At 35.8% G+C, this 17,071-nt stretch overlaps 1 protein-coding gene across 2 annotated transcripts in view; it reads right to left on the bottom strand.

Moving 5' to 3' along the window:
• LOC127868391 (inositol polyphosphate multikinase-like) overlaps nucleotides 1–17,071 on the bottom strand; it is a 55,822-nt gene that overhangs the window by 22,353 nt on the left and 16,398 nt on the right. For both annotated transcript variants that reach the window (XM_052410136.1, XM_052410137.1), the window contains exons 2-3: nucleotides 3,502–3,614; nucleotides 1,295–1,477 (exon numbers count right to left, since the gene is read on the bottom strand). In XM_052410136.1, coding sequence (XP_052266096.1) covers nucleotides 1,295–1,477; nucleotides 3,502–3,614 — 296 coding nt within the window. The remainder of the gene's footprint in view (nucleotides 1–1,294; nucleotides 1,478–3,501; nucleotides 3,615–17,071) is intronic.

A 17,071-nucleotide genomic window follows, 5' to 3' on the forward strand; every position in this document is an offset into this window, starting at 1 on the left:
ACTCATACACAAGTTATGTGTTTGCTCGTAATCAACTTATGAGATCATCCATGAAAAAAATCGATGGAGATTGATCCCCGCGTCGTCGCGGTAATGTTTGTTAAAGTTGTTGTCGTCATGAAAACTCGTTGATTTACAACGCAAAACGTCTTATTTTAACAGACGCGAATTTTAACAGAATTAATCATATTTTTCAACTTCACTTTTGCTTTATTTTGATAATTTAATCCAAAGTTTAATGTTAGCATGTGTTTTTTTTTACTGGAATTGTAAACAAAGAGTCAGTTAAAGTCTTGCGAAAAATTTGCAGTCTGTGTGATTTGACAGTTTGACGTCATCAAAGGAAAGCTGCTTCCTGTCCTAAGCAATAAAGCGACAAATTTCTCGCCGACAAAATTGGCTTCCTTTGTCTAGCAATCAACATGCTGAACCAATCGTGTGTTTGTTTCTCAATGGCAATCCTCCAATTTAATAATAGCTTGTGCATAGCTCCGCCTTCGAATCTTTTGCAGAGAAAGGAGATGGAGTTTAACAGTTAATTGAGCTAGTCTTTACGCAAGTTGAGTTCCGATTTGCCGCGATAACTCGGCCCTAAGCATTGAAACGACAAATTCATTACCAATGATTTTCCGAGATATACCGATTTGTTCTGATTTCCAAACTCTCTGTACAGTTCCTAACAATGTGTGTTTACAAAATTCCTAAACACATATATAGAAAATAATGGCAGTGTTTTATTGGATTATTATTAGCCTACTAATTATCAAATTGCAAGGTAATACTTTTTTTATCTACTACATTATCAGGTTTGTTTAATATAATTAACATGATAAACAATATAGTTGCGTCACAGACTCGGAAATAAATTTTGATGGGGTCGACATTTTACTGACACTGATTTTCCTATTGTCTGTAATTTTTACCCGAAATAAATTTTGAGAAGTGCCCATAAAAGAACTGGTACATAATGTGTCACTTTGAAAAATATCCCGATCTCTGCAATATATATGTGAACCAATCGTTGATTATGCTTACTTGATTTTATTCGCAAACGTACTCAAACCGAACCGGTTTTTTTTCTCGTTTCGCTCGTTTTTCAGTGCGGTCGGGAATAAAATATATAAAAAAAAGACGTTTTTCCGATTTTATATTTTTTCCCATTTTACAAAAATTAGAGTCGGCGGTTTTGTAAACCAAGAAATATAAAAGTCGTGGCCTAAGAATTGCACTGCAAACTTATTGCATGTTTTCAGTTGCATAAAATCAAGTTTACAGTTGAAAATGCATCACTGACCTTCAGGGTACTCCTGAAACTGAAAGGCCCCGTAAAAGGCAGGCATGAGCTCTCTGAGTTGTAGTACATGCTTGTCTGTGCACGTCTGGTCGTAAATCTTCTCATAGAAGTGCAGCTCCCTCGTCCCGCGAGGTGGCTTCTGTAACGCCTTCAAGATGTACCCATCCTCATGTTCAAGCATACCTGCAATACAAACGATATAATTAAATGTATGTCAACATATATTAAACAAGAAATGTGTTTGTCAGAAACACAATGCCCCTACTGCACCGCTTTGATATTATTATTTTTTATTATATCCCTTGTAAAAATCATCTGTACCTGCCCAATGATAAATATAAATTATCTCCCTTTAAAGCTTGTTACTTTTGGATTTGTTTCTTTTACCTTTGACCTTGAAGGATGACCTTGACCTTTCACCACTCAAAATGTGCAGCTCCATGAGATACACATGCATGCCAAATATCAAGTTGCTATGTTCAATATTGCAAAAGTTATGGCCAATGTTAAAGTTTTCGGACGGACGGAGAGACTGACGGACAGATGGACTGAAAGACAGTTCAACTGCTATATGCCACCCTACCGGGGGCATAAAAATTTACTAGTATGTGTTTGTTGATACATCTAGAATAATATTTTCCACAATCATTATATAATATTTTGTACAACTGAAAATGTGTCTAAGTTTTTTTTTAACTTCAGATGAAGTCTAGATTATATAATTTCAAGCTGATCTGATTACAGGTAGTGATGATGCGAAAGTTGCATTTATTTAAACAAGAGATGTGTTTGTCAGAAACACAATGCCCCCTACTTCACTGCTTTAAGCCATATATTTGACCTTTGACCTTGAAGGATGACCTTGACCTTTCACCACTCAAAATGTGCAGCTCCATGAGATACATGCATGCCAAATATCAAGTTGCTATCTTCAATATTGCAAAAGTTATGGGCAATATTAAAGTTTTCGGTCGAGCAGACTGACCGAAGGACGGACTGACTGACAGTTCAACTGCTATATGCCACCCTACCGGGGGCATAAAAACATTGTTTTATAAGCTTTAGTTTAAACAAGTGATATTCTATGGGATAAATAATAAGTAAGTATATGCATCATTAAATAAATTGTCTCATAGCAGAACCATTTTTAGCATACCTTAGTATCTTTAAATAGTGCAATAAAAATAAATCCATTCAACATAACAACCATTTGTGAGTACGATATCGCAATATTGATCAATATTTTGACTCATTACCTGATTTCATGAATAACAAGACCTATACAATATAAACGAGATGTTTAAGATAACACCAGAGTCATCATGGCCTATAACTTGATGACGTCAAAAGATTTAAATCATTCTGTGCAGTATTATAAAAACTACTTCAATTAATGCAGGTTAAATAATCTTGAATTTTTTGTCAATACGTAAACAACTGTTATATCATACTATTTTACATAAAATATACTTTGTATTTATAAATATCACATATCCATACTTATTTGTTATTTATTCATTTATTGAATATATTTCAGATATAGGAGTTTAGAAATAAACTTGCCTTTAACACAAAAGTCTAGAAAAACGTGTCTGACAAACATTGGTCACATACGACCAAACAAAATAATATATGAAAAAAAAAAATGACCAGAAGAGTAAGGGTCAAAATTCAAATTTTACACAATACAAAACATATTGTTTGGTAAAATATTCACGCAAGAGGGCTTGAAAGGCCCAAAGTTGATCACCTGAGAACCTGTTCTGTGCAGCCAAACATATCATTAGAACAAATGTTCTCTGTTTCATGAAGAGTGAACTATAAATGTAACTTTTAAGAGTGCTAACAAGGTTTTACTATAGCCTTGTAAGGATAAATTCCCTGCCAACTGGTGGCCATGTTTTTCAACAGACTGGAACCATTTTCAAACTCATCCAAGATATCATTTAAGAAAAAAATGTTCTAACAAAGTTTAATGAAGATTGGACTACAAATGTTACTTTAAGAGTGTTAACAAGTTTTTACTTTAGCCATATAAGGAAAAATGCCCCTCATATTCATTGACCATTGACACCAAGGCGAAATGCATCTTGGTGGGATGCCAGGACAAACCCCAACACATTTTGGACAATCCGGCAAAATCAGGACATTATGGTATATATATATTTGTTCAAGGTCAGAAAGTGACATATATAATGCCTGCATACCTAACTTAGAGCGCCCCTCATGTTTGTGGCCAGCCACCTGACTGCGAGGTATTGCCGCACCCTTAGGAAGATGTAGATCCTTGTCTTTAGTATCATTGTAGTCCATGCTTTTTCTGGAATAGATACCCTGTCTTTGAATTGTCATAATACATGTACTTTATTTTTTTATCCTCTTCAAACATAAAAGTTATCAGTTAACACCAACAAGAGGACAAAAATAACCCCTGACTCATACACAATATGGGTAACAAGTAATTCAACTTTGATGCTACAACTCCAGCTTCACCATTTGTATGCATATACTTTTTGATATGTATGACTCTTAAATTCTTCATGTATCACTCTTAAATTCCATATCAATTAAGAAATTAGTTTGAATATGTATACATTTATATTTAATAATACTCTAAAATTATCTTCTACAGTAGTGTAGGTTCCAGCTAGTGTCAATGGATTCATGAACACAAAAAAGAAAATAAGGACTTACAACGCCCAAGAAGAAAGGTGGTTTATAAGGTGAAAACATGTTATTATTTACTCTTTTTGAATGATTTCATTTGAACTGGTTCATGTATCACTAAAGTATATGCTATTTAAGTTCTTCATATTGTTCCAAACTTAATATAGAGCGCTAATATGAGGAATCATTATTTGACATTACTCCATCCACTTCTGACCATTTCAGAAAGTGATATGTCCTTAATAAGTGTGTTCATTTTAGCAAGACATTTTATAATGCTCATAATATAAAGCAGGGATCATATTTTTTTTCGGTTTTGTCGGTCCAAGACCGATTGGGGTCATGAAAGACCGATTGAAAATCCCAAAGAGTCGGTCCGATTCTGTTTGCTAAAATTCCCATGTCATGAAATCGATTACGCAGTGCACATGCTAACATACCCTAATTACATTCTTATCTCGATTAGGTGTGATAAACCATTCACTGCAGTCTCAAAACCGGTCAGGACCAGTCTATTGCATGTCAGCCGACTAGTATCAGCGTATGACCCCAAACAACGAAGATTCGCGCGGTTGTGTATTAGTCAAGCGTGAATAACCCAGTGTCAATATCAATCGATAATTTCACTGGCTTATACCTAGCACACTAATCGGTCCGTAATGTGTTGCTCGTCCACGATAAAATCGTTGACATTTACTTCGGAGATTAAAACCTCGATGTTATCCTGGTGGAAATTGTGCATTTCATGCATGATACAGTCAGTAAACTTTCATATAAACAAAGAAGAAAATCGGATATTCTGCAATAATTGTGGGCGTGTTATACACTGAAAGCACGCGCTGTAACTAAACAAAACATGCCGATACATTTTCCACCAGCGTAATAATCCGGCAATAAATGAATGAAAGTTGCGGTTATGATTGACAGAACAGTCGAAAGTTATTTTTAAGGGCGGAACTTCACATAAAATAGTACACAAGAAAAATCATATACATTGTATAAATCTAAAAATTGTGTTAGAATCGAAATAATTCGTGTACTTTATTGTTTGTTGTTGAATAACCCACGACCGTAAGTTAAGATGCGTGGTTTTTAATCACTCGTGATTTAATCCCTACGCATCTTAACTATCGGCCGTGGTTTATTCGACAACAAACTATAACGTACACGAATTGTTTTTCAACTATTTGGTTTTATTATTGCCAGTAGCCAACCTACGCACAGACATTTGTTAGATTCAATGCATGTGTGTAAGCTATTATCGAGTCGACAATGATTTAAAACATCGGTATAGACTTACACAGATTAATAATATTGACAACGATGAAAAGTCAGATAAAAGGAGGTGGTGTGGGACTCATGATTGACAAAAGTTTCAAAGTTTTTGAAAGAAAAGATTTAAGGTCATGTGACATTGAGGCAGTTCGGTGCGAAATTTACGCAGAAAATCACAGTTTTATAAGAGGATCTATATACATTCCGCCAGATAATGGTGAAATGATGAAAAAACTGTTCAGTACAATAGAACATATTGAAAGAAATGGTAAACCTTTGATGCTACTAGGGGACTTTAATGCACATCACAAATATTGGCAAGATAAGAACAATAATAAACTAGGATGCCTTTTACATGAATACTTACAAGGAAAAGAACTAACAGTGACAAATAATGCAACATGCACCAGAAAGGACCACATTATAGATTTAACTATTATTTCTAACACATTAGTTGAAAAGATCAAAAATTGGAAAGTTCAAGAAGAGGCCTACCTTAACTCAGACCATAAACTTATAGTGTTTGAATTGGGGGAGAAGGAAAGCTGGGAAGCAGAGACAAGATGGTACCTTAAGAACACTGATTGGTTAAAATGGAAACATTGGTGCAATGAAAATATTCAACAGTGGATTGAAAAACACACAACAGAAAAAGATGTGAACATCATTTACAACTCTTTAGTGGAAACCATAACAAATGGTGCAGAAGAACTATTGGGAAAAAAAATGATTTGTAAACATAGCAAAGGGTACTGGACAAAGGAACTGACAGAGTTAAGAAAGAAATTCAAAAAGTGCAAAAGGAACTTTGAGAAAAGATCAGATCCCAGTAATCAAATGAAACTTAATCAATGTAGAGAACAGTTTGTACAGGCTGTTGAAAAATCGAGACAGATGTACTTAGAAAATTTATCAAAAGAATTAGATCCAAAAACGCCTAACAAATTTTGGTCTCTTATAAACAAAACAAGAAATAATTACAATAAACCAGTGATTCAACCAATACCAAGAAATGATAATTCTTTGGCAGTAGATGATGAAGATATCTACAAAGAGATGAAAATTCTCTATGGTCAAGAAAAGTTGGCAGTTAAAGATCATTTACCAGAATGGTATGAAAAAGTGAAACAAGATGTCGTACAAATAGAAGAAACAGAAAGGCAAAAATTAACACAAACACCAACAGAAGTTGAGGAAAGTGATATCACAATAAAAGAAGTAGAAGAGGTAATCAAGGGTATGAATAAACTAAGTGCTCCAAGTCCAGAAGAACAAATTTTGGGTACAATGATAACTAAGGGAGGAGAACAGATGTGCTTGGGACTTCAGTTTCTATTTCAGAGATGTTGGGAACAAGGTAAACTGCCAGACGGTTTTAAATTAGACCCCAAAGTTATGCTGCCCAAACCAAACAAGGACAACTACAATGAAGCCAAATCATATAGACCTATTACCTTAGGTAGTGTGGTTGGAAAGCTCATGGAAAAAATCATCAAACTAAGGCTCACATGGAAGCTAGAATCTGAAAATGTGTTTTCTAATACTCAATATGCATACAGAAAAAATAGGTCATGTACACAGGCAGTTCTTAAAATGGTGAACAACATACAAGAAAACATGGGAAAATCTGAAAATACCGTATTAGTGACAATGGATTTTGAGTCATGCTTTGAAAGAGTTTGGAGGGAGGGTCTGTTGAAAAAAAGCTGAAGAAAACAACATAAGAGGAAGACTGTGGATTTATTTAAAAGAGTTTATGTCAGATAGAAAATTTTACTTAAAGATCAATGATTTTAAATCACCAGTAATGACATCAAAAATAGGCATCCCACAAGGGTCTGTTCTTAGTCCCACTCTCTGCAACCTGTATACAAGCGACTGTATGACAAATGTGCTGTGCCAGCACATAGAATTTGCAGACGATGCTTGTCTCTACAACAGCGATACAGACATCAACAAGGCCATACAATCTACAAATACAGAGTTGGAAAAAATTAACCAATGGTGCACAAAATGGAATATGAGCATAGCCCCAGAAAAAACAACAGTTTTATTGGTAGGAAAGGAGCTTCAATCCATGGACAAACCTAAGTTCAACTCAAATGAACTAAAAATAGTAAAAAACAAAAGAATTCTAGGAATTACATTGGATAGTTTACTAAACTTTGAAACCCATATTGAAGAAAAAACTACTAAAGGATTTAATGCCTTACACAGTTTGGATAAATTTGTAGACTACAACCATGGATGCTGTCAATCAACCTACATGAAGCTGTATAAATCCTTAGTTCTTCCAATTATGGATTATGATGCTTCAGTTTTAGCCACAGCTACAGACAAAGCAACACAACAATTTGGTACAGTACAAAGAAGTGCAATGCTTAAAGCCAGTGGATGTATAAGTAGTACCAGCACAGAAACAATGGAGATACTTACTAATACCATTCCAATAAATATACATTTAAAGTTAAGACAGGCAGAAGAGATGGTCAGAATTGCAGCAAAAAGAGAAGAAAATGACACTCTAAAACAAGATTTTAATAGATGGCTTGCAATCCAGAACAAAACTGTAACAAACCTACCCTTTATTCCATACTAATGAGTAGATTCATAGAACACAAAGTAAATGTGCAATTCGAATGTATTGAAAAAGAGTTTGAATACAAAAAAGAATACATGGGACTTTCAAGAACAAATCAAAAAGTGTACAATGAGAACTTCAAACTAAACAAAGATCATCAAATGGAAAATGTAAATGAAATCTTGAATAGGTGCTCAAATAATGAAATCTTAATATTCAAAGATGGATCTACAATTGGAAATCCAGGACCGACAGGAGCCGGGGCAGTTATATATTTAAATGGGTATATGTGTAGCCCAATACTTTTAAAGCAAGGTGTTGCAAAAATATCAAACAACTACACGGGGGAATTAGTGGGAATTGAAATAGGATTAAACTTTGTGGATGATTTACAGGACATTACAAACAGGAAAATAATTATCTTCACAGATTTCCAGGCAGCAATAACAACGGCTTTTGCATGTGAAATTCCAACAAGAAACATTGAAATTATACTAAATATCAAGCTAAAACTAAAAAACATTGAAGCACGAGGTAATACTGTTGAAGTACACTGGATACCAGGCCATAAAAATATTCAAGGCAATGAATTAGCAGATCAACAAGCTAAACTAGCAGCAACAGAAATTATGACTTCAAAAACAGACAATCAGTGTTATGAAAAGAAAGATGCAAAAGAAGTAATAAATTTAATGAAAATAAAATCAATACAAAAATGGGAAGTTCAATATCTGAATTCAGAAAAAACAACAAAAATCCAAGAGTGCATCCCAAAGCCGGGTTCCAGAGCTTGCGTTGGAGAAAAAAATAGAAAAATATTCAATGTAGTGAACCAATTACTTAGTGGACATACTCGCTTAAAGGCTCACTGGTCCAAGATTACAAACAGCGAAGATGTGGAGTGTGAAGCATGTAGAACACCAGAAACTATAAAACACTTCACATTTGACTGTTCAAAATACTCACAAGAAAGATCAAGTCTTCAATACAGAACTGAAGAAATATTACATAGAAATAATATATCATGTTCTGATATTACACTGGCAACTTTAGTTGGAGAGATACCGGACATTACTTTACATGCAAAAGAAGAACTGTTCAATTCATTTGGCAAATTCATCATGGAAACAAACAGACTTTAGATGTAAATGACATAAAGTGTAAAAAAGTATCAAGTGAAAATGCAACAAGAGAAATTTTTGTACATAGTTGAAAACGACTTCAACAGTCGTCAAAGCACAACGAGACCATAGGCGACAACGACGCCATAATTAGATTCAACAACAACAACAAAACAGTTACCAAAACAACAATGAAATAGCTAATGATAAAACCAATTGAGAAAACTCATATGTTCCGTTTAAAAAAATGCTTAAGGCAATTTAACTTGTACATTATTATACCCTCTTCATGAATGGCAAAATCAATGGTATATATTTTAACGTAATTTGTCATAATTTCGGATAAAAATATTCGGACACTTTTTCCTCATTTAAATCCAGACCGATTGATGTTGCTGGAAAATATGATCCCTGATATAAAGAGTCTTTGCCAGTTGCAACTCGCAGCGACCCAGAGGATCAGTAGCTAGGAGTTGGATTATTGCAACTTCCTCTGTGTGAGCCGAAACTTCCTGAAATTATATGGAACTGACATGGCAAAGGAAGCAAGTACTATCAACTTGCCAATAGAGAATCACATGCCAAAAACGTTTAACATTTCCATTAGAACTTTGTCCTTTTGGCTTTTGTGTATATATGACAACATGTAAAAATAAATGCTATTATATCTTTTTTCTGTATTATTATTTTGCCACAGTACACTTCTGATTTTTGCAAAAATGATTAATGAAAGTATGACAATGAAAAATATCATTTAATCACAAAAAAACTATAAAATAAACAGTTTATAACGCTGTCATTTAACAATATTTCATATTTAAAAAAGTTTCATTGAAAATAAATTAACATTACCTATAATAAAATGATGTACTCAAAAGCACTCACTATCGTCAATATATGTATCCCGGAAAAAGCAACTTTTTGGAAAAACTCACTAATCTGCTGGTACAAATAAACATGACCCATTTATAATTATTACAAAATTACACACTGTATAAACCGTTATTATTTAAAGGAAGCTATCATTGGTTGATATAATGGACCAGCGTTGTTTGTACCGGGGTGATTAGTGGGTTTTTCTAAACTCATGCTTTTAGGGATCAGTCTATAACGGATCACTATTTACAGCATTATCTCCCCTGTCAGATCAACAGTTGGAGCATCTTTTCACAAATTTGTAAACTTGTTCATTTATTCAAGGGACACACTATGCAACAATTGTTTCTGATTTTATTATACTTTTTCATGAAATACACAATAGTGACTCCCTATTGGTGTGACCGCCTATTGGCGAGTTGACTGTATTAAACAGTAATGTTACACAAATCGCAGTTAGACGAACTACTTTTGTCTACTGATTAGTAATACATCGTCTTGTCCATGTGCAACTTCCGTGGCCGGGCCAGGGTGCAGATGAGTGATGGAAATTCTTCAAACGTTCCTGAATTAGATGCTACCAGGGATTATAGCAGTGATACAAGTTCTTTTGATCGCTTTAGCGAAGTGTTAATTAGGATAGAATCCAGATTATCCAAACTTGAATTAGACAATTCAAAACAAAATCCTTCAGTCGTTACTCAGTCGCCATTTTTTGGAAGTAGTCCTTTCCGCCAAACGAGTCAGCCATCTTGCAAACGCAATATAGATTGTTCAATTCTCTGCGCTAGACCGAAAGTCCCTTCACACAAGGACACATGTGAGTACAATTTTATGCCAAACCAGGCCTATAACAATTACCCCAGTCCTGAACATAATAAGTTTACCCCTGGGAACTCTGGATATGATATCCAAGAGAGATTCAATGTCATCAAAAACTCAGTTGAAAAAGTAGTGTTACCTCCACATATGAAGTTACATGATTCGCGGACAGGCATTAAACGTGAAGATCAACCAGTCTTAAATGTTCTGTCTAAAAGTGGCAGGTACGTTGAGACAATACTCAAGTTACTTAGTCGCCCACAAGAAGGCGAAGATTTAGACCTGGACCGTGATTGTTTCTGTTTTAGTTGCTCATATCCAATACCTTCAAGAGGAATTTGCCGCTTGCCTCGTTAAGGTAAGTTTGACGACAGTACTGCACAACTGTTTAGGGCATTACAGAAGGGAACAAGTGGTTTCACAGACTCATGTTTACAAAATGTTAGAGTCGCTGCTGAACTCTCCAGCATAGCTAACCGGTACCCGTCTGGGGGTTGTTACAATAGTTTTCGAGGTGGATTTGGTCGTGCACGGTTTACACCTTGGAGAAGTCGCGGCTATGAGCGGCAATGAAAAATACGTTATGTAACAATATTGAGTTTTGGCGTAAAATTGAGACTAATGAACAAGTTTTGAAATGGGTAACTGAAGGGGTCAAATTTCCTTTTTCTTCTGATTTACCAGATTTTGAATTTTGTAACAAAATTTTTAATGAGACTGAATCAAAATTTATAAAATCAGAGATGGAACGTTTGCTATTGTTTGGCCAGATAGAAAAGTGCATACATAAACCAAAAGGTATTTCAACTATAAATTGTGTAAAGAAAAAATCTGGAAAGTTCCGTTTGATTACAGATTAACGATTTGTGAACTCTAAGTGCACTGCTCCAAAATTTAAACAGGAAGATATTCAGTATGTTTTTTCTAATGTTAAAAGCTCTGATTATGTGGTTACTATTGATCTTAAAGATGTGTTTTTTCACATCCCGGTGCATCCCAGTGACCAGGAATATTTAGAGTTTAGTTTCCAGGGTGAATATTATATATGGACAGTTTTGCCATTTGGACATTCTTGTAGTCTGTTCTTTTTTGCAAAGACTCTTCGACCCATAATTAGTTATATACGGTCATTAGGTATTAGAACTATTGTATATGTTGATGATTTCATTGTGCTTGCGCCTAAAAACCAGATATATAATCATTGTTCTACTGTGCTTAATATTCTTGAACAGTTAGGTTTCACTATTAAGGTAGCGCACCTCTAATGGGCACATATCAAAATATAATCTAATTAATTATTTTCTTAATCAGCATCATTTCACTGAACTACATGCAAATTTGTAGATAGGCTTTCCATGCTTTTTAAAAAAATATACCGATTTTTTCAAAACCACCCCCACGCTTGGCTTTTGTCCAGTTTATTTTCACCCCTGGGGTATATAAAAGTTCCATAATTCATTCAAATTTTCAAATATGGGCATGCAGTTGGTGTGTACAGATGCTGTAAAGGTCTTTAAAGTTTAAACAAGATGAAATAAGTATTCTTTTACAGGAATTTATTTTTGACAAATTTTTATCTATGGAAGAGCGCCATGAAATGTAAGTGATTTCAGCTAAGTAAAAATTGGGTCGGTTAAAAACAAAGTGTCATAAAATTCAAAATAGTATAATTTAAGTCATATTTTAAACTTAGTTTAACAATATATACAGCAAAAATACCAAGAACTAGACAGATTTACCGTTTACTTTTTTAAATAAAAATAAAAATGCAACATGCATGGTTCGTATTTTCAACAGTAAATCACCCAATTTCGCCATAATGTTTTTTTAATTTAAATAATTGAAGAATGTGCATAAAAATTGCAACATATTTAACAATAAATATAGCTTATATGCCATATTAAATCAAATTACGTTAGAAAACAAGGGACAAAATTGTCACAAAACCAGGTTTTCATTGTGAAAAAAAATCTGATAAAGGGAGACAACTCAAACTGAACTTTTGAAATGAACAAACAAAATTAACCCCCTTTGTAAGTTTGTTTTAAAATAAATCTATTTTTAGTCGTGGCGACCTTGACATTGGAGATATTGACGTGATTCTTTCGTGCGACACAACGTCCCATGATGGTGAACAAATGTGCCAAATGATTTTAAAATCTCATAATGAATGACATAGTTATAGCCCAGACAAGCTCATTTATGGCTATTTTTTACCTTTGAACTCAAAGTGTGACCTTGACCTTGGAGATATTGACGTAATTTTTTCGCGCGACACACCGTCTAATGATGGTTAACAAATGTGCCAAATGATTTTAAAATCTCACAATGAACGACAAAGTTATGGCCCGGACAAGCTTGTTCCGCCTGCCCACCAGCCAGCCAGCCAGCCCGCATTCGCCAATCTAATAACCAGTTTTTTCCTTCGGAAAACCTGGTTAATAAATAAAACGCGTCGCAAAAAAGTATACGTCGTCGGCAGGATTCGAACCTGCGCGGGAATATCCCAAAAGATTTCTAGTCTATCGCCTTAACCACTAGGCTACGGCACCTAATAGTAGGCTCTTCAACCTTGGAAGAAATCGCGGGAAATCATTAGAGGTGCGCTACCTTAATTATGAAAAGTCCTTGTTAGAGCCTTCACAGAAAAAAGTGTATCTTGGTCATATAATTGACAATACAGGTAGTTTTACTGTCATTAAAATTACTAGCGACCATGTAAGAAGGTTGAAACGTGTAATTCACAAAACTTTGAATGCCAAAAGCGTACCGGCTAGAATACTCGCGAGGATAGCCGGTCAATGTGTTAGCATGTGCAAATGTATATTTCCTGCCAAGTTAATGCTTCGGAACATTTACAGACTATTAAATACTAAAGCATCTTGGACAGATCAATTAATTGTAGATGTTGCCAGTGTTAATGACCTTCAGTGGTGGTTGTCATCAATTGATACCTGGAATGGTAAAGTGATAAAGGAAGAACATATCGATTTTCAATTAACTACAGACGCGTCATTGTCCGGTTGGGGCAGATGGATCCTAAACGAGAGGGCACAGGGTATTTTGACTCCAGATGTCAGACGCCAGAGTTCAAATTACCGCGAGTTGTCGGCAGTCTTAATGTCCCTGCTTGCATTCAAGGAAAAAATCTAGGGGAAAAGTGTTCAAGTTCTATCGGACAATATTACGACAGTAGCTATGATAAGTGGTCTCGGGGGGCCTATCAAGACATTGGACGATTTAACACGCACGATATTCCGATTTACAGTTCAGCACAACATTAATATTTCTGCACGCTACATTGCTGGGAAGGACAACCGTCTTGCAGACAAACTATCACGGTCAAAGTACGAATGGAGACTTCATCCGGCGTTGTTTCGCTACATCAATCGCATTTGGGGACCTCACGAGGTGGACCGTTTTGCGTCAATGACATACGCCCAGATTTCATTGTACAATTCTTTATACCTAGATCCGTGCACATCAGGAGTGGATGCCTTCGCCCAGGATTGGAGAGGCAAGAACAACTTTGTGAATGCCCCTTTCGCTCTTATACCAAGAGTGTTATCACTGGTGAAACAACAAGGAGCTGTGGCAACCATAATAGCCCCAAGATGGCCAGCTCAGCCATGGTTCAAGGACCTAATAAATATGTCGGTAGCACCTCCTTTGCCGCTTCCAATATCAAATCAAACAGTTTTCACCATAAACGCAGCCGAGCCACTGAAATATCAACAAGAGCACCGCCTTGCGGGTGCAGACCGCTCATCTATTTTCTTTTTAAAGGTGAAGGGACTCTCATTTTCAATCACAAAGGAGGGAGGGATGGAGGGGTGGATTGAAGAGGGGTGTATAGTGTGGGGGCGTGGACATTTATTACATTATCTTCCAAAAATGCGGAAAAAAAATGCGAAAAAAACAACTGAGGAGCTGCGCCATGAGCGCATGATACGCCCGTCGTTCGCCAATGAAGTAGTAAGGTAATAAATAACCCTTTGAATCATTTTTTTACTTCAGTTTATTTGTATTTGAATACATGGTTTATTTTATAAGTACATGAGCATGGAGCGCCGTCTCCTTGACATTCATACCATATCTTTTTTTGAGTATATGTATGCATTTCTTTAGAGGATATGGAGTTGAAGTAAACCTGTTATAGATATTTTGACCAATAATAAAAGAGAAATGTAGATGGGTAAGTGGTAGTGTACAATCGGAATAGAAAAAAGCTCACCTTGTTCAATTTTTCAGGGATACTAAAAAAAAAAAAAAAAAATCCATCGAAGGATATTTGAGCTACAGTAGGACATTCAATGAAATCACGAAATTTTGACGAACAAAGTCCCATAACTCTGGAACGACAATTCAGAATTCCGTCAAAAACGAAAGGGGATCAGGGTTTATCAATATTAAGATTGTGTTAAAATTTGAAGAAAATCTGTCAAAGGATATTTGACGTAGCGTACGACATTAACAGACGGATGGACGGACGGCTACAGTAGGACATTCAATGAAATCACGAAATTTTGACGAACAAAGTCCCATAACTCTGGAACGACAATTCAGAATTCCGTCAAAAACGAAAGGGGATCAGGGTTTATCAATATTAAGATTGTGTTGAAATTTGAAAAAAATCCATCGAAGGATATTTGAGCTACAGTAGGACATTCAATGAAATCACGAAATTTTGACGAACAAAGTCCCATAACTCTGGAACGACAATTCAGAATTCCGTCAAAAACGAAAGGGGATCAGGGTTTATCAATATTAAGATTGTGTTAAAATTTGAAGAAAATCTGTCAAAGGATATTTGACGTAGCGTACGACATTAACAGACGGACGGACAGACGCGGGGTATACCATAATACGTCCCGTCATAGACGGGCGTATAATAAAAACGGACGGACGGACGGCTACAGTAGGACATTCAATGAAATCACGAAATTTTGACGAACAAAGTCCCATAACTCTGGAACGACAATTCAGAATTCCGTCAAAAACGAAAGGGGATCAGGGTTTATCAATATTAAGATTGTGTTGAAATTTGAAAAAAATCCATCGAAGGATATTTGAGCTACAGTAGGACATTCAATGAAATCACGAAATTTTGACGAACAAAGTCCCATAACTCTGGAACGACAATTCAGAATTCCGTCAAAAACGAAAGGGGATCAGGGTTTATCAATATTAAGATTGTGTTAAAATTTGAAGAAAATCTGTCAAAGGATATTTGACGTAGCGTACGACATTAACAGACGGACGGACAGACGCGGGGTATACCATAATACGTCCCGTCATAGACGGGCGTATAAAAACAAATTCGGGCGGGGGGGGGGGGGGTATAGTGTGAGGGTGTGGTGGTCATTTGTGAGATGATCTTAAAAAAAAAAAAAAAAAAAATATTTGTGAAACACAATGTCCCCCTATATGACGTTTGACCTTGACGGATAACCTTGACCATGACCCTTCACCACTCAAAATGTGCAGCTCCATGAGATACACATGCATTTCAAATATAAAATTGCTAGCTTCAATATTGCAGAAGTGACATTACATGAGCAATTTTGACCCATATATTTGACCTTGAAGGATGACCTTGACCTTGACCTTTCAACACTCAAAATGTGCAGCTCCATGAGATACACATGCATGCCAAATATCAAGTTGCTATCTTCAATATTGCAAAAGTATTCATAAAATAAGCGATTTGGGCCACATAGATTTGACCTCTGACCTTGAAGAATGACCTTGACCTTTCACCACTCAAAATGTGCAGCTCCATGAGATACACATGCATGCCAAATATCAAGTTGCTATCTTCAATATTGCAAAAGTACTCATAAAATGAGCGATTTTGGCCACATATATTTGACCTCTGACCTTGAAGGATGACCTTGACCTTTCACCACTCAAAATGTGCAGCTCCATGAGATACACATGCATGCCAAATATCAAGTTGCTCTCTTGAATATTGAAATAATGCAAAAGTGTACATTAAATTAGCGATTTTGACCCATATATTTGACCTTTGACCTTGAAGGATGACCTTGACCTTGAGCTTTCACCACTCAAAATGTGCAGCTCCATGAGATACATATGCATGCCAAATATCAAGTTGCTATCTTCAATATTGCAAAAGTTATTGCAAATGTTAAAGTTGGCGCAAACAGACCAACAGACAGACCAACCAACCCACCAACAGACAGGGCAAAAACAATATGTCCCCCACTACTATAGTGGGGGACATAAAAATAAAAATTTAGGGGGGGGGGAATTCGGGGGGGAGGGGGGGGGGGTATTCTTGGGTGCGATGGTTGGACGGTATTTCAAACATAAAATAATATCAATAAATATTTGTGTTTTTTAACCGTTTAAAAAAAAAAAAATTGGAGGGTGAGGTGGGGGGGGGGTATAGTATAGTGTGAGGGTGTGGTG

This window comes from Dreissena polymorpha, chromosome 2, assembly GCF_020536995.1.
Source record: "Dreissena polymorpha isolate Duluth1 chromosome 2, UMN_Dpol_1.0, whole genome shotgun sequence".
Taxonomy (NCBI): domain Eukaryota; kingdom Metazoa; phylum Mollusca; class Bivalvia; order Myida; family Dreissenidae; genus Dreissena; species Dreissena polymorpha.